Source organism: Phyllobates terribilis, unplaced genomic scaffold, assembly GCF_046119375.1.
Source record: "Phyllobates terribilis strain yellow unplaced genomic scaffold, ASM4611937v1 Scaffold_13__5_contigs__length_258822181, whole genome shotgun sequence".
Taxonomy (NCBI): Eukaryota; Metazoa; Chordata; class Amphibia; order Anura; family Dendrobatidae; genus Phyllobates; species Phyllobates terribilis.
Genome location: NW_027362773.1, coordinates 158,110,434 through 158,134,015, shown reverse-complemented (window position 1 = coordinate 158,134,015; position 23,582 = coordinate 158,110,434). Strand labels below are relative to the sequence as shown.

Genomic DNA, 23,582 nt, shown 5'->3' with positions numbered 1-23,582 from the left:
GAAGAAGTAATGAGGGGGCAGAGGAGCATACAAGGCTCACCCCAAAATATATACACCGGGTCCGTGCCTACAGGGACTCTTTACACCCAGTAGGAACCACCGGAACCCCTGGAGGACTTCAGGTCCCAGGTTCACCAAACACTGACTAAAGTACCAGGGCTAGGAGTCACAGAGGTCCCAGCATCCAGGGAGAGTGATCTCCAAAGAGAAGGCCCTACCACCAGGTCAGCAGGTGCAGAGAGAGACAGTAACCAAGCTAGGCCAAGCTCCAGGCAGGCCAGAAGCTTAGAGAATAAAGCAACGGATCAGGAGGCCCTACACCCGCTCACTGGGGAGAGTCCAGAAGTGCGCCCTTCACCTGGAGTACCCTGGACCGTGCCTGCAGCATCACCAGTAAAGGTACTGAAGCTTACCCCTGTGTGAGTGTCCGTCTTTCCTCCGGGACCGTTCTGCCGTCTCTCCCCTGCACCACCATCCAGTACATCCCCCACACTGCCCTGAGGCCCGCTCCACCTGTGGAGAGCCGTCTGATCACAAGCTGCCCTAACATCTGCCTCAGAGGACTGTAGCAGCGCTGGTGATCATCACCAGGTACCACAGGTGGCGTCACGAATAATTCCAAAAACCCCAAATAATAGAAGTTTCCCCATTTCACTGACCGCCCTGGGTCACGGACCGGGCCAGCCACCGTGATACCCCCGGCAACCAGAGGCCCGGCTGCTGAGTACCCCACGGCCCTGGGGGCGCATCATCTCCCCAGCCCCTCCTCACATCTACTCAATCCCCCTCCATCCTCTCTGACTAGCTATCGCCCCATATCACTCCTCCCCTACTCCTCAAAACTTCTGGAACAACATGTCCACTTTGAACTGTTCTCCCACCTCTCCCCCTGCTCTCTCTTTGACCGCCTCCAATCTGGCTTCTGACTGCACCATTCTACTGAAACTGCCCTGACTAAAGTCACCAACGAATTACTAACCGCCAAATCCAAGCGACTCTACTCTGTCCTCCTCCTGGACCTGTCATCTGCCTTCGACACAGTGGACCATTCGCTCTTACTACAGATTCTCTCATCTATCGGCATCACAGACTTGGCTCTATCCTGGATCTCCTCATACCTAACAGACAGGACATTCAGCGTCTCCCACTCACGCACCACCTCCTCATCTCGCCCCCTATCTGTCGGTGTCTCCCAAGGCTTAGTCCTAGGACCCCTGCTCTTCTCCATCTACACCTTTGGCTTTGGACAGCTCATAGTCTCACAGCTTTCAGTATCATCTCTATGCTGATGACACACAGATCTACCTCTATAGACCCGATATCTCCTCCTTACTAACCAGAATCCCACAATGTCTGTCCGCTATTTCATCCTTCTTCTCTGCCAGATTTCTAAAACTTAACATGGATAAAACAGAATTCATCATCTTTCCAACATCTCATTAACCCCCCTCACCTGACCTATCTATCAACGTCATTGGCTGTTCACTCTCCCTAGTCCCTCAATCTCTCTCCTTCAAACCACATATCCAAGCCCTTTCCATTTCCTGCCGACTCCAACTCAAAAATATCTCCCGGATACATTCCTTAAACATGAATCTGGAAAAACACTAGTGCACGCCCTCATCATCTCCCGCCTCGACTACTGCAACCTCCTGCTCTGTGGCCCCTCTAACACTCTCGCACCCCTCCAATCCATCCTAAACTCTGCAGCCGACTAATCCACCTGTCCCCCCGCTATTCCCCAGCATCTCCTCTCTGTCAATCTCTTCACTGGCTCCCCATTGCTCAGAGACTCCAGTTCAAAACCCTAACCATGACATACAAAGCCATTCACAACCTGTCTCCTCCATATATCTGTGACCTAGTCTCCCGGTACATACCTGCACGCAGCCTCCGATCCTCACAAGATCTCCTGCTCTACTCCCCTCTTATCTCCTCTTCCCACACTCACATACAAGATTTCTCCCGTGCATCTCCTCTACTCTGGAACTCTCTTCCTCACCACATCAGACTCTCGCCTATCGTGGAAACCTTCAAAAGGAACCTGAAGACCTACGTCTCCCGACAAGCCTACAACCTGCAGTAACCACCGCTCCACCATACCGCTGCACAACCAGCTCTACCCTCACCTACTGTATCCTCACCCATCCCTTGTAGATTGTGAGCCCTCGCGGGCAGGGTCCTCGCTCCTCCTGTACATTTTGTTAAAGATCATTGTAATTGTTTATGTATGTATACCCCTTTTTTCACATGTAAAGCGCCATGGAATAAATGGGGCTATAATAATAAATAATAATAAAGTGATAAAGGTCCACAATTTTGGACTGAAATGTTGCCATAGCCACATGAGTTATTAAAATTTATCACTTTACTCCATTTTGTGTGCTGCCTCCATATTGCTGTATATACAGTACAGACCAAAAGTTTGGACACACCTTATCATTTAAAGATTTTTCTGTATTTTCATGACTATGAAAATTGTACATTCACACTGAAGGCATCAAAACTATGAATGAACACATGTGGAATTATATACTTAACAAAAAAGTGTGAAACAACTGAAAATATGTCTTATATTCTAGGGTCTTCAAAGTAGCCACCTTTTGCTTTGATGACTGCTTTGCACACTCTTGGCATTCTCTTGATGAGCTTCAAGAGGTAGTCACCGGATATGGTCTTCCAACAATCTTGAAGGAGTTCCCAGAGATGCTTAGCACTTGTTGGCCCTTTTGCCTTCACTCTGCGGTCCAGCTCACCCCAAACCATCTCGATTGGGTTCAGGTCTGGTGACTGTGGAGGCCAGATCATCTGGCGTAGCACCCCATCACTCTCCTTCTTGGTCAAATAGCCCTTACACAGCCTGGAGGTGTGTTTGGCATCATTGTCCTGTTGAAAAATAAATGATGGTCCAACTAAACGCAAACCGGATGGAATAGCAAGCCGCTGCAAGATGCTGTGGTAGCCATGCTGGTTCAGTATGCTTTCAATTTTGAATAAATCCCCAACAGTGTCACCAGCAAAGCACCCCCACACCATCACACCTCCTCCTCCATGCTTCACGGTGGGAGCCAGGCATGTAGAGTCCATCCGTTCACCTTTTCTGAATCGCACAAAGACACGGTGGTTTGAGCCAAAGATCTGAAATTTGGACTCATCAGACCAAAGCACAGATTTCCACTGGTCTAATGTCCATTCCTTGTGTTCTTTAGCCCAAACAAGTCTCTTCTGCTTGTTGCCTGTCCTTAGCAGTGGTTTCCTAGCAGCTATTTTACCATGAAGGCCTGCTGCACAAAGTTTCCTCTTAACAGTTGTTGTAGAGATGTGTCTGCTGCTAGAACTCTGTGTGGCATTGACCTGGTCTCTAATCTGAGCTGCTGTTAACCTGCGATTTCTGAGGCTGGTGACTCGGATAAACTTATCCTCAGAAGCAGAGGTGACTCTTGGTCTTCCTTTCCTGGGGCGGTCCTCATGTGAGCCAGTTTCTTTGTAGCGCTTGATGGTTTTCGCAACTGCACAAAAGTTTTCCCAATTTTTTGCACTGACTGACCTTCATTTCTTAAAGTAATGATGGTCACTCGTTTTTCTTTACTTAGCTGCTTTTTTCTTGCCATAATACAAATTCTAACAGTCTATTCAGTAGGACTATCAGCTGTGTATCCACCTGACTTCTGCACAACACAACTGATGGTCCCACCCCCATTTATAAGGCAAAAAATCCCACTTCTTAAACCTGACAGGGCACACCTGTGAAGTGAAAACCATTCCCGGTGACTACCTCTTGAAGCTCATCAAGAGAATGCCAAGAGTGTGCAAAGCAGTCATCAAAGCAAAAGGTGGCTACTTTGAAGAACCTAGAATATAAGACATATTTTCAGTTGTTTCACACTTTTTTGTTAAGTATATAATTCCACATGTGGTAATTCATAGTTTTGATGCCTTCAGTGTGAATGTACAATTTTCATAGTCATGAAAATACAGAAAAATCTTTAAATGATAAGGTGTGTCCAAACTTTTGGTCTGTACTGTATATACATCATAATATAAAAATGAGTCACCACCTCCTCTTTTCCCCAAATTTAAAGAGCAAAAAAATATAAAAATAACATAATTGGTGTTGCCACGTACATAATTGCCCAAACAAATAAAATATATAACTATCTATCCCATACAGCGAAAACTGAAACGAGAAAAAAATCTAAATGTAAGGATTGACATTTTTTTTTAAATTGCAACAATTTCACCAAATATATGCAATAAAAAGCGATCAAAATGTTATATCTGTCCCAAAATGGTATCAATAAAACTAATCTTTGATGTGCAAATAACAAGCCGCCATACAGCTCCATCCATGGAAAAATATCAAAATTACAGATCTCAGAAAATGGAGACACAAACCAAATTTTTATTTGTACAAAGTTATGACATTTTTATAAATTGCAAAAAAAAAAATAAGTATACGTTTGGTATTGCCATCAATCATACTTTTTTCTATTTTTCAGCACTTTATATGGGAAAGTGAAAAGTGTCATTCTAAACGAACAAAAACAAGCCCTCCAAAAAAAAAAAAAAAGTTATGTAAAAGGGGAGGAAACTGCAAACGTGCAGTAAAAAAGTCGCTGAGCAGCTCTGATCTCATACCCCCAATATGCGCTTCACTGACTAATGTGGAATGACTGCTTGGTATGCTGGGAGTTGTAGTTCCACTCAGGCTGGAAAGCCACAGATTGAGATCCCTTAGCTGTGTGAGGCAGGAAGTGATGTGCAGCTGCAGGGAGGTGTCAGGCTCAGGAGGAAGTGCTGCTGCTGGAGCTGTCACTCAGAAGGCACAGCCTGGCACAGCCCTGCACTGTCCTGCACAGCCTGGCACAGCCCTGCACTGTCCTGCACAGCCCTGCACTGTCCTGCACAGCCTGGCACAGCCCTGCACTGTCCTGCACAGCCCTGCACTGTCCTGCACTGTCCTGCACAGCCTGGCACAGCCCTGCACTGTCCTGCACAGCCTGGCACTGCCCTGCACTGTCCTGCACAGCCTGGCACTGCCCTGCACTGTCCTGCACAGCCTGGCACTGCCCTGCACTGTCCTGCACAGCCTGGCACTGTCCTGCACAGCCTGGCACTGCCCTCACTGCTGCTGAACATGGGCAGGAAGGTCACACTGGCCACCTGCTCCCTAAACCAATGGGCTCTGGACTTTGAAGGGAATCTCCATAGGATTTTACAGAGTAAGTGACTGTCAGAACCAGAGGCCAGCACTGCCTGCCTGTCTGCCTGTGTGTGATACAATTGTCTGTATCTATACTATAGTAAATATTTGTTACATTGTGTTACTTTATACGAAAGTTTATCAGTAAACTTTTTATTATAGAAGGAAAATGATACAAGAAAAAAAAACAGAAAGTTTATTAGAAAACTTGTTATTATCAAAGGTACATGATACAAAAAAATCCAGACAGTTTATTAGAAAATCTTTTTATTATAGAAAGAAAATGATACATGAAAAAAAAAAACAGAAAGGTTATTAGAAAACTTTTATAGAAGGAAAATGATACAAAAAAAAAACAACTGCAAAATTGTATTTATTTATAAATATATATACAATTGCAGTAGCTTAGGTATCCATGGTTGCGACCACTGGAAACTAACTGTCACTATATGAGTGGTCGTTACCATGGATACCTAAGCTACTGCAATGGCCTGTGCATGAGGAAATAGACATAGCGAATCAGAAGAACTAATTGGAGGTATTTGCTAATATTATTATTATTACACCTACTGCATATTGGGATAGGATCTTGGAGATGGGAGTAACCCTTTATTTTTTTTAATGGGTAGGAGAAACTTGGAAATAATTATTTTTTTTTTGCAAGAAAAATTGGTTCTACACTGATGCCAAAAAATGAACACACGGACCAAAAATGGATGAAAATCGGGTCCAGCACACTGATGAAAAGCTCCATTTTTTATTTTTTTTTTGCAAAGGTTTTAGGATTATGCTACGGATTTAGGCCCCAATTCACATGTCAGTGCTTTTCTTTATTTGCGGATCCATTCAGTTGCATTGGTGAGTTTGGTCATGTGAAGGTGGATGGAAAATGTACGTAAAAATTGGTATTCCCATCTCCAAGATCCTATCCCAATATGTAGTAGGTGTAATAATAATAATATTCGCAAATTCTTTCAATTAGGAGTGTGGTATAGTTCTCCTGATAAGCTATGTTGCTTACCCCATTTACCCCATGTGCAGGGCATTGCAGTAGCTTAGGTATCTATAACTCTGATTGATTGCTATGGGCAACAGAGACACTGAGGCCTAGGGTGTGTGAAAACGCCTGCCCCGGTGTCTGGCCATTGCTTTACTGGTTCAGTCCCTTTTATATTGATGACATTTATTTTTCTGTTTTTTAGGTATTAAGATTGCAAAAGAGAAGGGAGCGCGGTATCGCCTGGGGCCGGAGCTTGAAATCTGGTGGGTTTTCTTGGTATTTAAAGGGACCCTCCACCCCCGACATTAAATGTGACTATACATTTCTGATGTGCAGTCACTTTTACATAATGTCCCCCATTTTGCTGCCGCTGCCTCCGTCTGTCACATCTGCGCCCTGTTTTCTTCTTTCCCAAAATGGCCGCAGAGGCAAGAGAAGCGCTATGGAGAGTCTGTACACGCCTCCCGGCCTGTCATCTGTCGCGGAAGGGTCACCACACCGTCCTGCTCAATGGAAAAGCGGGGGAGAAACGGGTCAGACTTTCCTCAGAACCCTCCAAGCCTCTGTGGCGGCCATGTTGTCATCGCCCATGTGACAGACAAAGGCAGCAGAATGGAGGACATTAGGTGTAGTGACCACACATCCGAAGTGCATAGTCCTGTTTAATGTGGGCGTGGAGGGAATCTGAGGGAAGTTTGCACTTTGAGCGTTAAATTCAGTCCCTTCAGCTAAATACATAAACCTGTGAGGTTATAGGATGAAGGTTCAGTGTATGGACATATAGCATTGTGTAACCACGGTTACAAAAACCCTTCCAAACAAGACCCTCCATATACCGGGCGCACGCCACGAGACCTGCCGTATACCGGGCGCACGCCACGAGACCTGCCGTATACCGGGAGCACGCCACTAGACCTGCCGTATACCGGGAGCACGCCACTAGACCTGCCGTATACCGGGAGCACGCCACTAGACCTGCCGTACACCGGGCGCACGCCACTAGACCTGCCGTACACCGGGCGCACGCCACTAGACCTGCCGTACACCGGGCGCACGCCACTAGACCTGCCGTACACCGGGCGCACGCCACTAGACCTGCCGTACACCGGGCGCACGCCACTAGACCTGCCGTACACCGGGCGCACGCCACTAGACCTGCTGTACACCGGGCGCACGCCACTAGACCTGCCGTACACCGGGCGCACGGCACTAGACCTGCCGTACACCGGGCGCACGCCACTAGACCTGCCGTACACCGGGCGCACGCCACTAGACCTGCCGTACACCGGGCGCACGCCACTAGACCTGCCGTACACCGGGCGCACGCCACTAGACCTGCCGTACACCGGGCGCACGCCACTAGACCTGCCGTATACCGGTCACACCCCACTAGACCTGCCGTACACCAGGAGCACGCCACTAGACCTGCCGTATACCGGTAGCACCCCACTAGACCTGCCGTATATAGGTCACACCACAAGACCTGCCGTATACCGGGAGCACGCCACTAGGCCTGCCGTATACCGGTCACACCCCACAAGACCTGTCGTATACCGGGCGCACCCCACTAGACCCACGTATACCGGGCGCACCCCACTAGACCCGCCGTATACCGGGCACACCCCACTAGACCCGCCGTATACCGGGCACACCCCACAAGACCTACCGTATACCGGGCACACCCCACAAGACCTACCGTATACCGGGCACACCCCACTAGACCCGCCGTATACCGGGCACACCCTACAAGACCTACCGTATACCGGGCACACCCCACTAGACCCGCCCTATACCGGGCACACCCCACTAGACCCGCCCTATACCGGGCACACCCCACAAGGCCCACCCACCGTATACTGTGAACACCCCACAAGACCCATTGTTTTGGAGTGGAGTAGTTATAAAAGTTTGGCTCTTTTCATTTCGCTCATATCCGTACAGTTGCCCATTCTTTCTGCTTCCAAAACATCTACTTTAGAAACTGACTGTTCACTTGCTGCCTCATATCTCACCCCTGACAGGCACAATTGTAATGAGATAATGGAACTTATTCTCTTCACTTGTTATGGCTGATCTGTGTACATTTGAATGTCTGGCATGTAATACTACATTTCCCCAGTAGAGGTCACTGTGGGAGAAATGTATAGGAATCAACAGCTTCTAGATCTGCAGCAATCGCTTGATCGCTGGCCCAACTTCGTTCTAAAAACTAGGATAAAAAAACTAGGACGGGTAAATCTGTTCACCTGGTACAGCGGCTGACCCCCTTTTATACACCCCTGGGTGCCTGTGGATAATGTATTTAGAATATTCTTTCTTTCCATACAGTGGATATGGCTGCTCGGATCATTTTTTTGAGTCTGATACGATATTGCATTCGTTTCAAGTTCTGGCCAAACTCCTGGAGTCTCCGGTGACCGCTGATATCATCTGCGATGTGGGCATGTGAGTATGAAGGATTTAATGCCGAGGTCAGAAAACCCCATATTTGTATGGTGGATGTTGGTAAGGGGTTAAAACGATAGGTACCTTTTGATGGGCTTGTCCCATAGACAATATTTATCCCCATATGCACAAGATCGGTGATAAACTTGTGATCGCCGAGGGTCCAGCTGCTGAAACGTCCACCCAAACCGGAGAATGAGGTCCCAAAGTCCCCGTCATCAGCTGAGAGGTAGTGAGCATGTGCGACCACTGCCTTATTTACTTTCTATTGGACTGGTCGCACATGCTCACTACTGCTCCATTCACACAGGGGACTGTGGGACCCCCACTCTCAGGATCAATGGGGTCTCAGCGATTAAACCCCTAGAAATTTATTGTACATCTTGTGAATAATGTAAAGTGCCAGTACTAATGGCTCTCCTCACTTAATGCGTCCTAAAATCTTATAGGAGACCGTATACTAATAATTTTGGATAATATACATGGGGGAACGCTGGCTTTATATAAAGCGCTATACGTGTGTAATCTGCATGTCTTATCATGAAGGTTTCCTGTTTATTACAGGCCAGTGATGCACAAAAACGTACGTTATAACTGCAGAGTCATATTCCTCAACAGGTAAAGCGCTTTTTCACTACATGACTGCATATGTCTCATACATATGTCACATGACTGCGTAGGTCTGATACGTGTGTCACATGACTGCGTAGGTCTGATACGTGTGTCACATGACTGTGTAGGTCTGATACGTGTGTCACATGACTGTGTAGGTCTGATACGTGTGTCACATGACTGTGTAGGTCTGATACGTGTGTCACATGACTGTAGGTCTGATACGTGTGTCACATGACTGTGTAGGTCTGATACGTGTGTCACATGACTGTGTAGGTCTGATACGTGTGTCACATGACTGTGTAGGTCTGATACGTGTGTCACATGACTGTGTAGGTCTGATACGTGTGTCACATGTCTGCGTAGGTCTGATACTTGTAGAAAGTACTTTTGGTGCACCTAACAGTCTAATATATCCAGGAACAGTCCCAATTTTCATGCTATGTAACTTGTCTTCCACTCCTTTTCAGTGGGTAGTTCCTCTTCCTTAAAGGAGTTGTTCACTACATTTTGATTGATGCAGTGCAGGCAGGGGCTGCCGGCCGGAAGTGCTTACCTGTGGAGCTTGGCCGTCCATCTGTAGTGGTCGCCGCGGGGTACTGCATATCCGCCTCCCGTTGAATTGAATAGGAGGAGGATGTGCAATACCCCGCGGCGGCCATTACAGATGGACGGCCAAGCTCCGCAGGTAAGCACTACCGACCGACAACCACCGCCTGCACCGATAACAGCTGATCGGCGGGTGTGCCGGGTCCAGGACCCTGGCCGATCATACATTGATGCCCTATCCTATGGATAGGGCATGAATCAAAAAGTAGTGGACAACTCCTTTAACATTCTGCCAGCACTATAGGAGCTGGAACTTCTTTTGCCTCCGTTCCCAGCATTGCTCCTGGCATTGTCTACTGACTTGTTTGCCATGACCTGAAAGCCCTATCTCTCTCTTATACATGTGTGCGGTTTGACTGCCAAGAGAGTAGAATCAGAGAGATAAAGACCTACCGCCTTTTACTGTAGCGGGAAAAAGAACTGCCTCCTCTTCCTGTAGCTGGAAAAAGACCCGCCCCCTCTTCCTGTAGCGGGAGAAAGAGCCGCCCCCTCTTCCTGTAGCGGGAGAAAGAGCCGCCCCCTCTTCCTGTAGCGGGAAAAAGAGCCGCCCCCTCTTCCTGTAGCGGGAGAAAGAGCCGCCCCCTCTTCCTGTAGCGGGAGAAAGAGCCGCCCCCTCTTCCTGTAGCGGGAGAAAGAGCCGCCCCCTCTTCCTGTAGCGGGAGAAAGAGCTGCCCCCTCTTCCTGTAGCGGGAGAAAGAGCCGCCCCCTCTTCCTGTAGCGGGAGAAAGAGCCGCCCCCTCTTCCTGTAGCGGGAGAAAGAGCCGCCCCCTCTTCCTGTAGCGGGAGAAAGAGCCGCCCCCTCTTCCTGTAGCGGGAGAAAGAGCCGCCCCCTCTTCCTGTAGCGGGAGAAAGAGCCGCCCCCTCTTCCTGTAGCGGGAGAAAGAGCCGCCCCCTCTTCCTGTAGCGGGAGAAAGAGCCGCCCCCTCTTCCTGTAGCGGGAGAAAGAGCCGCCCCTCTTCCTGTAGCGGGAAAAAGAGCCCCCCCTCTTCCTGTAGCGGGAAAAAGAGCCGCCCCCTCTTCCTGTAGCGGGAAAAAGAGCCGCCCCCTCTTCCTGTAGCTGGGAAAAAGAGCCGCCCCCTCTTCCTGTAGCTGGGAAAAAGAGCCGCCCCCTCTTCCTGTAGCGGGAAAAAGAGCCGCCCCCTCTTCCTGTAGCTGGGAAAAAGAGCCGCCCCCTCTTCCTGTAGCTGGGAAAAAGAGCCGCCCCCTCTTCCTGTAGCTGGGAAAAAGAGCCGCCCCCTCTTCCTGTAGCTGGGAAAAAGAGCCGCCCCCTCTTCCTGTAGCTGGGAAAAAGAGCCGCCCCCTCTTCCTGTAGCTGGGAAAAAGAGCCGCCCCCTCTTCCTGTAGCTGGGAAAAAGAGCCGCCCCCTCTTCCTGTAGCGGGAAAAAGAGCTTCTCCCTCTTCCTGTAGCGGGAAAAAGAGCCGCCCCCTCTTCCTGTAGCGAGGAAAAGAGCCGCCCCCTCTTCCTGTAGCTGGGAAAAAGAGCCGCCCCCTCTTCCTGTAGCGGGAAAAAGAGCCGCCCCCTCTTCCTGTAGCGGGAAAAAGAGCCACCCCCAATTCTTGTAGAGAGACAAAGGCTCGATCCAGATGACCGTAACCATTTAATACCCATTATGTATTTTTCTGAGATCACTTTCCACTAAATTGATTGTATGTTTCCAGGAAAATACTTTTAATTCGACCAAAAATGGTGTTGGCTAATGCTGGGAATTACCGGGAGCTGCGCTGGTTCACACCATGGAATAAGTCAAGGTAAAGCCCTACAGCCATGTACATGTTATGAGCCTGATCCATTACATAGGAGCAAATTAATTTTACATTGTGGAGTTGTTCTCACTTTTTGGGCTTGGATTTGCCATAACTTTATGATTGTTGGGGGTCTGACCTATAGGACCCCCTCCGCTCCTGACAATAAAGGGGGCAGCAGTGATGGTGCACTCTCAGCCACCTGGCTGTACAGGGAACTGCAGCGTCGTTCTCAGAATCAGTGGTGGTCCCGGAGGTCCGACCTCAACAATTATAAAGTGATGGCATATCCTAGAGATAAGGTATCACGTTATAGGGTGTGGACTCCCCCGTAAAAAGCCTTTTCTAGTAACTTGCATTGCTTGATGTGATCATAGACTTCATGCGACGTACAACTGGACTCACACCCGTTTCTTGCCTTTTAGAGAAATTGAGGATCACTTTCTTCCCAGAACTATCCAGAAGATCACCGGACAGGTCTGACTCCTATTTTCTTCCGGCCGTCATTATTACACAACTTTTCAAAACTCCTGACTACAGATGGGTGAATCGATTTGTAACTAAACTAATTCTTTACAAATTTTGCCAAAATTTTGCATTCTTTTGTATGTAAGGTTTGGGGTCTTCAGCTGCCCGCAGCTCCCTGGTCCTCTATGAGGGTCTTTCGGTGATGAGGCTTCTTGGGCAATTTAGTATTCGGAAAAGGCCCTGTTCAAAAAAGGAAACCTTTTTTTTTACATATGTTAGTTGTGATATGTCGTCTCATTATCTTGTAGGACACGGTACCATTTGGTGACGCAGTCTTGGCAACCAAAGACACTTGCCTGGGGTCTGAGATCTGTGAAGAGCTGTGGGCACCTAATAGGTAATTGGCCCACAAATAAGAAAGCGCCCCCCATATCAGAGTTTAACCCTTTACCAATGTTTGTGTACGACCTACAGTACAGACCAAGTTTGGACACACCTTCTCATTTAAAGATTTTTCTGTATTTTCATGACTATGAAAATTGTACATTCACACTGAAGGCATCAAAACTATGAATTAACACATTTGGAATTATATACTTAACAAAAATCTGTGAAACAACTGAAAATCTGTCTTATATTCTAGGTTCTTCAAAGTAGCCACCTTTTGCTTTGATGACTGCTTTGCACACTCTTGGCATTCTCTTGATGAGCTTCAAGAGGTAGTCACCGGAAATGGTTTTCACTTCACAGGTGTGCCCTGTCAGGTTTAATAAGTGGGATTTCTTGCCTTATAAATGGGGTTGGGACCATCAGTTGTGTTGTGCAGAAGTCTGATGGATACACAGCTGATAGTCCTACTGAATAGACTGTTAGAATTTGTATTATGGCAAGAAAAAAGCAGCTAAGTAAAGAAAAACGAGTGTCCATCATTACTTTAAGAAATAAAGGTCAGTCAGTCCGAAAAATTGGGCAAACTTTAAAAGTGTCCCCAAGTGCAGTTGCAAAAACCATCAAGCGCTACAAAGAAACTGGCTCACATGAGGACCACCCCAGGAAAGGAAGACCAAGAGTCACCTCTGCTTCTGAGGATAAGTTTATCCGAGTCACCAGCCTCAGAAATCGCAGGTTAACAGCAGCTCAGATTAGAGACCAGGTCAATGCCACACAGAGTTCTAGCAGCAGACACATCTCTACAACAACTGTTAAGAGGAGACTTTGTGCAGCAGGCCTTCATGGTAAAATAGCTGCTAGTAAACCACTGCTAAGGACAGGCAACAAGCAGAAAAGACTTGTTTGGACTAAAGAATACAAGGAATGGACATTAGACCAGTGGAAATCTGTGCTTTGGTCTGATGAGTCCAAATTTGAGATCTTTGGTTCCAACCACCGTGTCTTTGTGCGACGCAGAAAAGGTGAACGGATGGACTCTACATGCCTGGTTCCCACCGTGAAGCATGGAGGAGGAGGTGTGATGGTGTGGGGCGGCTTTGCTGGTGACACTGTTGGGGATTTATTCAAAATTGAAGGCATACTGAACCAGCATGGCTACCACAGCATCTTGCAGCGGCATGCTATTCCATCCGGTTTGCGTTTAGTTGGACCATCATTTATTTTTCAACAGGACAATGACCCCAAACACACCTCCAGGCTATGTAAGGGCTATTTCACCAAGAGGGAGAGTGATGGGGGGCTACGCCAGATGACCTGGCCTCCACAGTCACCAGACCTGACCCCAATCGAGATGGTTTGGGGTGAGCTGGACCGCAGAGTGAAGGCAAAAGGGCCAACAAGTGCTAAGCATCTCTGGGAATTCCTTCAAGATTGTTGGAAGACCATTTCCGGTGACTACCTCTTGAAGCTCATCAAGAGAATGCCAAGAGTGTGCAAAGCAGTCAGCAAAGCAAAAGGTGGCTACTGTGAAGAACCTAGAATATAAGACATATTTTCAGTTGTTTCACACTCTTTTGTTAAGGATATAATTCCACATGTGTTAATTCATAGTTTTGATGCCTTCAGTATGAATGTACAATTTTCATAGTCATGAAAATACAGAAAAATCTTTAAATGAGAAGGTGTGTCCAAACTTTTGGTCTGTACTGTACGTCAGGTGCAGGTATATGGAGCGGAGTCAATATCTGAGCCCGATCCATACACAGCAGATGATGGCTGTGTTATACAGCCAGTACCTGCTTCTAACATAGTCAACCTTTGCTACCTCTGGTCGCTTCTGTTTAACCATTTAAATACCGCTATCAATCTTTGACAGCGACACATAGGACAAATAGTACAGGTGGCGCCATATTGACGCCACTTCGCCCATCAGCTCATAACACGATCACGGGGTGCCGATGAAAATGTTATATTTGGTATTGCTGCATTCTATTAAAATGTAAAATTAATTCATTAAGCTCCTACAATAAACGCCACAAAGAGAGAAAAAAAAATCCAGACACCAGAATTTGGCATTTTTTGGGTCGAAAAAATGTGAACAAACATTCAAAATGGTACCAACAAAAAAAAAATCAGCTCATAATACAAAAAAGAGGCCTATAAATAGAAAAATAAAAAATGTACTCATAAAAAGGCGATGCAAACCTCAATTATTTATTATTATTATTATTTTTTTTTTTTAGAAATTTCTGAATTCTCTTTTAGCCACGAACATAACAAAAAAAAACAACCTATGTAAGTTATATAGTACTACAGAAATATTGCTATAATTTTACAGACCTGGAAAAATCATGTTTCTGGGTAATTTTTACCGTACAATAAACGTCGTAAAAACGAAAACCTGAAAAACAACGGCGGAATGGCATTTTTTTTTTTTCACCATCTTTCCACACTTGAAATTTTTTGTCCCGGTACATTATTATGGTGTCATTCAAAAACTAAAACTTGACCTGCAGATAAAACAATTATAGTTCTTGATAGCAGGGGAGGAAAAGAAAAATCCCAAAGGCACAAAAAAGTAAAAATTGTCCCTCAATGAACGGGTTACAAAGGGGTCCCTCATTATGGTGCTGAGTTCGGACATTTCTTTTCCCCATCCCCAGCCACGAACCTCGGTTCAGTTCCCCTCCCTACGTCCAATGATAATGCCGTTCTTCTGGAGAGAGAAGTCCTGCCTAATCGGGAATAGGACCGATCATGGATGGACCTCCTGTCTCCAGTGGCCCCACAGCTGCCCCAGGCCATCATGGTGTACGGACCCTTGTCTTCGTAACTATATAGCAATTAGACTCGTCCATCTTTCTTTTTTTCTGCAGTCCTCACATTGACATGGGCCTGGACGGTGTGGAGATATTCACTAATGGCTCAGGGAGTCACCATGAATTGAGGAAAGCCTACCTGAGAGTAGATCTGGTCAAGTCCACAACTACAAAGGTGGGCACCTCCCCGATCAGCTGCTCCGTATGTACCGAACAGTGGAGGTCGGAGCTCTCCCACATGAAGCCACAATTCTCCAGGTGGCATTTCCTGAAGAAGGAGATTTAGTTGCATTAGTCTTCACGCCTGCGCAGTGCTGGTACCATTGACCTTCTATGGAGTATGATCTCATTTCTTTGTGTTACAGAATGGCGGTATTTACCTTCTCTCCAATCTACGGGGCTGCGACAGCGACCGACTCTACTATGACGGCTGCTCGATGATCTCCATCAATGGAGACATCGTAGCTCAAGGCTCACAGTTTTCTCTTGAAAGTGTGGTAAGATATATAGAATATTTAATATAGGGTATTTTTTATGGAGATTTAAAGGGTATCTCTAATCTGATGCCAGATGTAACGACACAATCAGGAGGGCAGGCGGTAGGTCGGCCGAGCCGGTGTTGTGATAGTGTAGGAGCGTTGAATAGTTGACTAGGTATCGGGACCAGTCGGGGTTATTTTTGGTAGGAGACACCTTCTTAAGAGACAATAAACCTATAACCTACTGAGGTGGTCTCTTCTTTGAGACCCTCATCTTATTTCCCAGAGCAGCTTCAAAGACTGTCTCTTGCTATGGAGGACCCAACATGTCCTTGCATTACTGGAAGCATGTAATGCCTCATTTCCCCTGTGGGGGTGCTGCAGTGAAAAGGATCATTTGTCATCAGATTATAGGTGATTGCAGCGGACCCTTCTAATAAAAAAGTGGACAAATATGACTTATATATGACATATACCACAAACAAATTATTCATATGCACCTTGATGCCATTTTCATGCAACTCAAAGCCATTTTTTTTTTTTTGCAGGAGTTTAAAGGGGTTTTCCAATCCCTGAATATTACTAAAAAAAAAAAAAAACATGCAGCAGGCTCTGAAATATAAAAAAAATCCCAAACTCGCCTTACTGATCACTGCCAAGCTTCTTCTAATGCTGCACAAGTTCCCTGCTGGTCTCTGTGGCTCCTCTCCTGTCTGGGATGGGCATGTGACTGCTGCAGTCACTGCTGAGGCTCTTGATTGGCTGCAGTGGTCACATACCGATCCTGACCCTGGAAGAAGCTCATAAATTGCTGGGTGACCTGGGCATTAGGAGAGGAGCGTTCGAGATCGTGAAGGTGAATATCAGCCAGATGTAAAAATAATAGAAAGGTGGAAAACCCTTTAAAGAGGTTGTCCACTGCTTTTACATTGATGCCCTATCCTAGTAGTGGACAACCCCTTTAAATATTTAATTTAGGATAAGATATATTAAAATTGACCTAGTGGGGGTCTGGCTCCCAGGAATGGGTGGGTGGTCCGACTCCCTGCCCCCCGAGCTTCAGTACGTATAGCTATACGGCGCTGTGCTTGAGCAAAAATTGCCACAGCCCTATCATTTTGTTTACCAAGATCCGTCCGGTGATTTGGACCCAAACCAATCAATTATTAATGGCCGGTCCTAAGGACAGAGCATCATTATGAATCTCCTGAGCGTCCACACTGCGACAAATCTGCAGCCATGTTCTTATGTGCTACACGCAGATTTGGCAACAGTACAAACGATAGCCGGCACTCACATCTTCTTAGAAGAATTGCTTTATTGATCCAGTAGCATAAAAGGAATAAAAAACGGTTGAACACAACAGCACAAAAATTAAAAAGGCAGAAAAGAAATATCTGCTGCGCTCGCAGGCAACAGGTTTCAGACCTGCACGATCCTTTGTCAGGCTCGATAAAGGACCATGCAGGTCTGAAACCTGTTGCCTGCGAGCGCAGCAGATATTTCTTTTCTGCCTTTTTAATTTTTGTGCTGTTGTGTTCAACCGTTTTTTATTCCTTTTATGCTACTGGATCAATAAAGCAATTCTTTTAAGAAGATGTGAGTGCCGGCTATCGTTTGGACCGTTGCTGTTACCGGAGTATTTTGCCGTGCACCCGGATAGGTGAGCTGATTGCTCCTTTTTCACACACAGATTTTGATGCAGATCTCGCCTTCCGCTTTGCAAAGGGTGAAAATCTGCGAGAGTATCGACATGCTGCAAATCAGACAATCCTCAGCTTTCGTTGATTTCCATGTGAAGGTTTTCTAAAACCCAATCCGCATATAATCTGCTGTAAATTGCTGCAGATTTTTGTTGCAGAATCGGCTCAGAATATCTGCCGCGTTTCCTCCACCTGTGATTTTACTTTGGCTTTCGATGCAAAATAAAACCCTGCGGCACGATGCAAAATGTGAACCGTTTCTTATCATTTTGTTCTTGATCCCACAGGAAGTTCTCACGGCCACTTTAGACTTGGAAGACGTCCGCAGTTACAGAGCTCATACATCGTCTCGCTGCATTTCTGTAAGGGACTTTTGCCTCAAATCTCATGTTAATCAAAACGTCACCAATTTTTATCTTGGAGTCCAGGAGTTAAATGTTAATATCTCAATCTATAATATATATTTTTACTGTAACACGTGCAGATTTCATATGCTCTATAATTTGCTCCATAGTTTTAGTTGAGCCCCATTCACTTGTATAAGCATGAGCTGCAGTACCAGACACAACCTATAGACAAAAGTGTCGCTGTTTCTGAGCCAAGTAAGCCAACCTTTGTTGTATTGTGTAGGCGAGCAGAGTGTCCCCTTTTCACAGAATACATGTGGACTTCTCACTGTCCTCCTTTGATGATGTATGTACCCTCACTTCTGAGCCAATCCAATGGAAGTACCACACCCCCGCGGAAGAAATAAGGTATGGGAAACTGAGCCATTAGAGTAGAGGTGACATTTTGCAATTTTTATTAATTCACAATTATGCTTGTGATTTCAGCCTTGGACCTGCGTGCTGGCTCTGGGACTATTTACGACGCAGTAAACAGGTAGAGTATATATGGAGGTGCAGTCCGGAGCCCCCCTATATCTGCAGCCTGGAGTCCCCCTATATCGGCAGCCCGGAGCTCCCCTATATCGGCAGCCCGGAGCCCCCCTATATCGGCAGCCCGGAGTCCCCCTATATCGGCAGCCCGGAGCCCCCCTATATCGGCAGCCCGGAGCCCCCCTATATCGGCAGCCCGGAGCCCCCCTATATCGGCAGCCCGGAGCCCCCCTATATCGGCAGCCCGGAGCCCCCCTATATCGGCAGCCCGGAGCCCCCCTATAGCGGCAGTCCAGATGAGATTACTGCTGGGATGTGACCTGACACCCTTCCCTTTATTCCATATTCAGTCCTCTACATGTAATGGATTCAGAGACCACCCTTTGACTTCTCTTGCTTTTCAGGGGGGCTTCCTGCTTCCTCTCAGCGGTGGGGTGGACAGCTCGGCAGTGGCCTGCATTGTGTTCTCCATGTGCCGTCTCATCTGTCAGGCCGTGGCAGCCGGCAGTAAGTCACACGTGGAATATTTTATGACACAACGTTCAATGATTTTTCTCTAATCTTTTACACAATTCTGATATTTATTTGTAAGATGAAGAAGTTCTGTCCGACGCGCGTCAGGTGGTCGGTGACGCGATGTACGAGCCCCGGACGCCCCAGGATCTGTGCGGCCGCCTCCTCACCACCTGCTACATGGCCACCGAGAACTCTTCTCGAGAAACACGGGAGCGAGCCGGGATGTTGTCCCAACAAATAGGCAGGTACTCCTGGGCTTACCGAGACCTCCCCCTGACCAGCAGACCACATTAAAGGGGTATACTACTCTAGAATATCCCTTTATGACCCCACCTGATACTGAGAATAAAAGGAGCCTCTCCTTCTCAGGTTTCCCTACGCACTGGGTGTTTCCGCTAATGATGTAGTTTCCTACATCCGCAAAAAAGCAGTAAAGGGAGTCCAGTGCTCAATCAGTGCAGAGGCCCCTCTATTCTCATTTTCTATGGGGGTCCCACTAATCACAAGGTATTTAAAGGAGTATTTCCATCTTCAAAATCAAATCCTATCCCAATATGTTGTAATAATCTTAAAAAATGCCTCCAATTAGAAATGTAGTATAGTTCTTCTGATTGACTGTGTCACTTATCCCATATGCAGTAGCTTAGGTATCTATGGTTACGACCACTAGCAACTAAATAACAAACTAACTGTCACTATATGAGTGGTTGTAATCATAGATACCTAAGCTACTGCATATGGGATAAGCGACATAGCAAATCAGAAGAACTATACTAAATTTCTAATTGGATTTATTTGCTAGTATTATTATTATTACACCTACTACATATTGGGATAGGATCTTGGAGATGGGATAACCCCTTTAATGCTGCAAGGTATCTTGGGTGTAGCCAAGAAAATAGCAGTAGGGGGCCGGTTTTGCCATCAGCGGAGCTCCCCTATAACTTTTCAGTCTTTATGATTACTTTCGATGCTTTTATGTCTTCAGTTACCACCTGACCCCGAACATTGATGCGGCTGTCAAAGCCATGATCGGGGTATTCACTATGGTGACCGGCAAAGTTCCTCAGTTCCGTGTCCACGGCGGGAGCGGCCCGGAGAATCTGGCACTGCAGAACGTTCAGGTAGTGGGCAGAACAATTAATAGTCACCTGATCACTTACTTCCGGTCTCGGTTACACCCCGTGCTGTCCCGTCTCTCTCCAGGCTCGGATCCGGATGGTGGTCGCCTACTTATTCGCTCAGCTCGGTCTTTGGACGCGAGGTTTGCCCGGCGGTCTGCTGGTTCTCGGCTCGGCCAATGTCGATGAAAGGTGTGACGCACAACTTACGTCTAGTGAATCATAACTGTGGGGGCCCCAACAATCCCGGCATAATACACTGTATTGCTTCTCTCCAGCAGTGTATTACACCTATTATTGACTCACTGACCGGCCTCCTAGTAGATCCTTTGTCTAATCGCTTAGATGCCTTTGTCGCTACTGGTCAGAGAATTAGAGGGGGTTTAACGGCCGGGATTGGAGTTATCTCTGATCCTTGCCTTTTGCAGTAGAGCATCAGCTGGGACTCAGATTATAGAAATGATGACTGTTTTCATCCAGAAATAGCGCCTCTCTTGTCCGTGTGGCTGTGTCCGGTACTGCAGTTGCAGACCCTTCCCTTAAAGGGAGTTTATTTACTACCAGTTGATGCCAATAGAACAGTGTGGCATATGACAGCTCATTAACCTTTTATTAAAAAGGACATTAATCCGACCAAAATCCGACCATTATTTCACTTCTGCTTTGAAATTTAGAGGGGGTTCTGGGTTTTAAAAATCCAAAAAATAATAATTAAAAAATGAACAAAATGTCTTATTAAACGTTAAAATCTCTTTGTTTTTACATTTTTCTTTCCTCTGATCTATCAGCGGCAGCAGTGTGAATGTTTTTGCGTTTTTTTCCGGTGGCTGCCATGTTTTACATGAACTTCCTGCCATGTGATCTCCACTTCCTGCCGAGTGGAAATCACATGACTGGAAGTGTTTACATATAAAGCTGCTGGTGATACAATGGCAGCCACAGAGGAACATTGTTGCTGCAAATAGGAGAGAAAATGCCACAATGTCGTATTCCTAAATCTCGTTACTTAAAATATGAGGTAAATCCTTTTAAGACTGGGGGACTCTTCAAAATATTGGGGTTTGCATCAGCGACTGGTCTCTCCTCAAGGTGACACGTAGTCGGAGGATCCCTAATTCCTTTTGTCCTGTAAGAATAGGTCAGGGAATGGGGCAAGCTTGTGTGACCCCTACCATGTTAAAGTCGGGGAGCCCATTAAACTTTTTCAAACTTTTTCAAACTGTGTTATTGTAACCCTCCTGCCATTCCCACCTTCTGCAGCCTCCGGGGATACCTCACGAAGTACGACTGCTCGAGTGCTGATATAAACCCCATCGGTGGGATCAGTAAGACGGATCTGAGGGGCTTCATCCAGTATTGTATAGACAGTTTCCAGCTTACTGCGCTGACGAGGTAGGTAGTCAGTCGTGTCTCTGCCTCTGGCCGTCAGTCGTGTCTCTGCCTCTGGCCGTCAGTCGTGTCTCTGCCTCTGGCCGTCAGTCGTGTCATCACCTCTGGCCGTCAGTCGTGTCATCGCCTCTGGCCGTCAGTCGTGTCTCTGCCTCTGGCCGCCGGTCATGTCTCCTCCTCTGGTCGCCAGTCGTGTCTCCTCCTCTGGTCGCCAGTCGTGTCTCCTCCTCTGGTCGCCAGTCGTGTCTCCTCCTCTGGTCGCCAGTCGTGTCTCCTCCTCTGGTCGCCAGTCGTGTCTCCTCCTCTGGTCGCCAGTCGTGTCTCCGCCTCTGGTCGCCGGTCGTGTTATCGCCTCTGGCCGTCGGTCGTGTCTCCGCCTCTGGCCGTCAGTCGTGTCTCCGCCTCTGGCCGTCGGTCGTGTCTCCGCCTCTGGCCGTCGGTCGTGTCTCCGCCTCTGGCCGTCGGTCGTGTCTCCGCCTCTGGCCGTCGGTCGTGTCTCCGCCTCTGGCCGTCAGTCGTGTCATCGCCTCTGGCCGTCGGTCGTGTCTCCGCCTCTGGTTGCCAGTCGTGTCATCGGCTTTGGCCACCAGTCATGCCTCCGCCTCTGGTTGCCAGTCGTGTCTCCGCCTCTGGCCGTCAGTCGTGTCTCCGCCTCTGGCCGTCGGTCGTGTCTCCGCCTCTGGCCGTCGGTCGTGTCTCCGCCTCTGGCCGTCGGTCGTGTCTCCGCCTCTGGCCGTCGGTCGTGTCTCCGCCTCTGGCCGTCGGTCGTGTCTCCGCCTCTGGCCGTCGGTCGTGTCTCCGCCTCTGGCCGTCGGTCGTGTCTCCGCCTCTGGCCGTCGGTCGTGTCTCCGCCTCTGGCCGTCGGTCGTGTCTCCGCCTCTGGCCGTCGGTCGTGTCTCCGCCTCTGGCCGTCGGTCGTGTCTCCGCCTCTGGCCGTCGGTCGTGTCTCCGCCTCTGGCCGTCGGTCGTGTCTCCGCCTCTGGCCGTCGGTCGTGTCATCGCCTCTGGCCGTCGGTCGTGTCTCCGCCTCTGGCCGTCGGTCGTGTCTCCGCCTCTGGCCGTCGGTCGTGTCTCCGCCTCTGGCCGTCGGTCGTGTCTCCGCCTCTGGCCGTCGGTCGTGTCATCGCCTCTGGCCGTCGGTCGTGTCTCCGCCTCTGGCCGTCGGTCGTGTCTCCGCCTCTGGCCGTCGGTCGTGTCTCCGCCTCTGGCCGTCGGTCGTGTCATCGCCTCTGGCCGTCGGTCGTGTCTCCGCCTCTGGTTGCCAGTCGTGTCATCGGCTTTGGCCACCAGTCATGCCTCCGCCTCTGGTTGCCAGTCTTGTCTCCGCCTCTGGCCGTCAGTCGTGTCTCCGCCTCTGGCCGTCAGTCGTGTCTCCGCCTCTGGCCGTCAGTCGTGTCTCCGCCTCTGGCCGTCAGTCGTGTCTCCGCCTCTGGCCGCCAGTCGTGTCTCCGCCTCTGGCCGCCAGTCGTGTCTCCGCCTCTGGTCGCCAGTCGTGTCTCCGCCTCTGGCTGTCAGTCGTGTCTCCGCCTCTGGTTGCCAGTCGTGTCATCGGCTTTGGCCACCAGTCATGCCTCCGCCTCTGGCCGTCAACCATGATTGCATTCATCTAGTCGGTGCTCTTCATCTATTTCAGCATTTTGTCTGCACCACCCACTGCAGAACTGGAGCCCCTTACAGATGGACAGGTGTCCCAGACCGATGAGGTAACAGTCCAAACTCCCACGGGGGTGTAGTGCTGGGGCTCAGCAGTGACAGCCATTGCCTATAGTGCCGGTGTCCAGGGTCCAATACTTGGGATTTGCATGGGACTTCTTACCATGCTATTTTTCTAGGCTAAAACAAAATATAACTTACTTGTGCTTAGTTCAGTTGACTGGGTGCTCGATTCCCTGGTGGCCACTCCAGGTCCCGGCAGCTTCACCTCCGGTCCTTGCACGCATGGTCTTCAGAGCTGTGTGTGAAAGAGGCTGGCCGACTACTCATCTCAACGGCTGAGCCAGCCCCCTCCTCTGTCTATGTATCAACCATGAAGGGTGTTGGCTTAGTTATTGAAAAAGCCAGCCCCCTCCACACCCTGCTCTGATGATGTGGAAGCACAGGGAAAGCTGTTCTGTGTAGTGCACAAGACCGGAGGTGACGCTGCAGGGCTGTTCAGCGAAAAGCCAAATTCATAGATCTATTTATTTATTTACCTCTGTCGATACTGG

General features: G+C 48.2%; 1 protein-coding gene across 2 annotated transcripts in view; it reads left to right on the top strand.

Annotated features, from left to right (window-relative positions):
- The first annotated feature begins 4,767 nt into the window (after positions 1–4,767).
- NADSYN1 (NAD synthetase 1) overlaps positions 4,768–23,582 on the top strand; it is a 29,743-nt gene continuing 10,928 nt past the window's right edge. For both annotated transcript variants that reach the window (XM_073658832.1, XM_073658833.1), the window contains exons 1-18: positions 4,768–5,222; positions 6,406–6,466; positions 8,532–8,648; positions 9,213–9,266; positions 11,529–11,618; positions 12,038–12,089; positions 12,389–12,477; positions 15,347–15,464; positions 15,655–15,786; positions 17,759–17,833; positions 18,102–18,226; positions 18,305–18,353; positions 18,754–18,856; positions 18,942–19,110; positions 19,854–19,989; positions 20,072–20,178; positions 21,247–21,378; positions 23,009–23,078. In XM_073658832.1, coding sequence (XP_073514933.1) covers positions 5,138–5,222; positions 6,406–6,466; positions 8,532–8,648; positions 9,213–9,266; positions 11,529–11,618; positions 12,038–12,089; positions 12,389–12,477; positions 15,347–15,464; positions 15,655–15,786; positions 17,759–17,833; positions 18,102–18,226; positions 18,305–18,353; positions 18,754–18,856; positions 18,942–19,110; positions 19,854–19,989; positions 20,072–20,178; positions 21,247–21,378; positions 23,009–23,078 — 1,764 coding nt within the window. In that variant the 5' untranslated portion in view covers positions 4,768–5,137. The remainder of the gene's footprint in view (positions 5,223–6,405; positions 6,467–8,531; positions 8,649–9,212; positions 9,267–11,528; positions 11,619–12,037; positions 12,090–12,388; positions 12,478–15,346; positions 15,465–15,654; positions 15,787–17,758; positions 17,834–18,101; positions 18,227–18,304; positions 18,354–18,753; positions 18,857–18,941; positions 19,111–19,853; positions 19,990–20,071; positions 20,179–21,246; positions 21,379–23,008; positions 23,079–23,582) is intronic.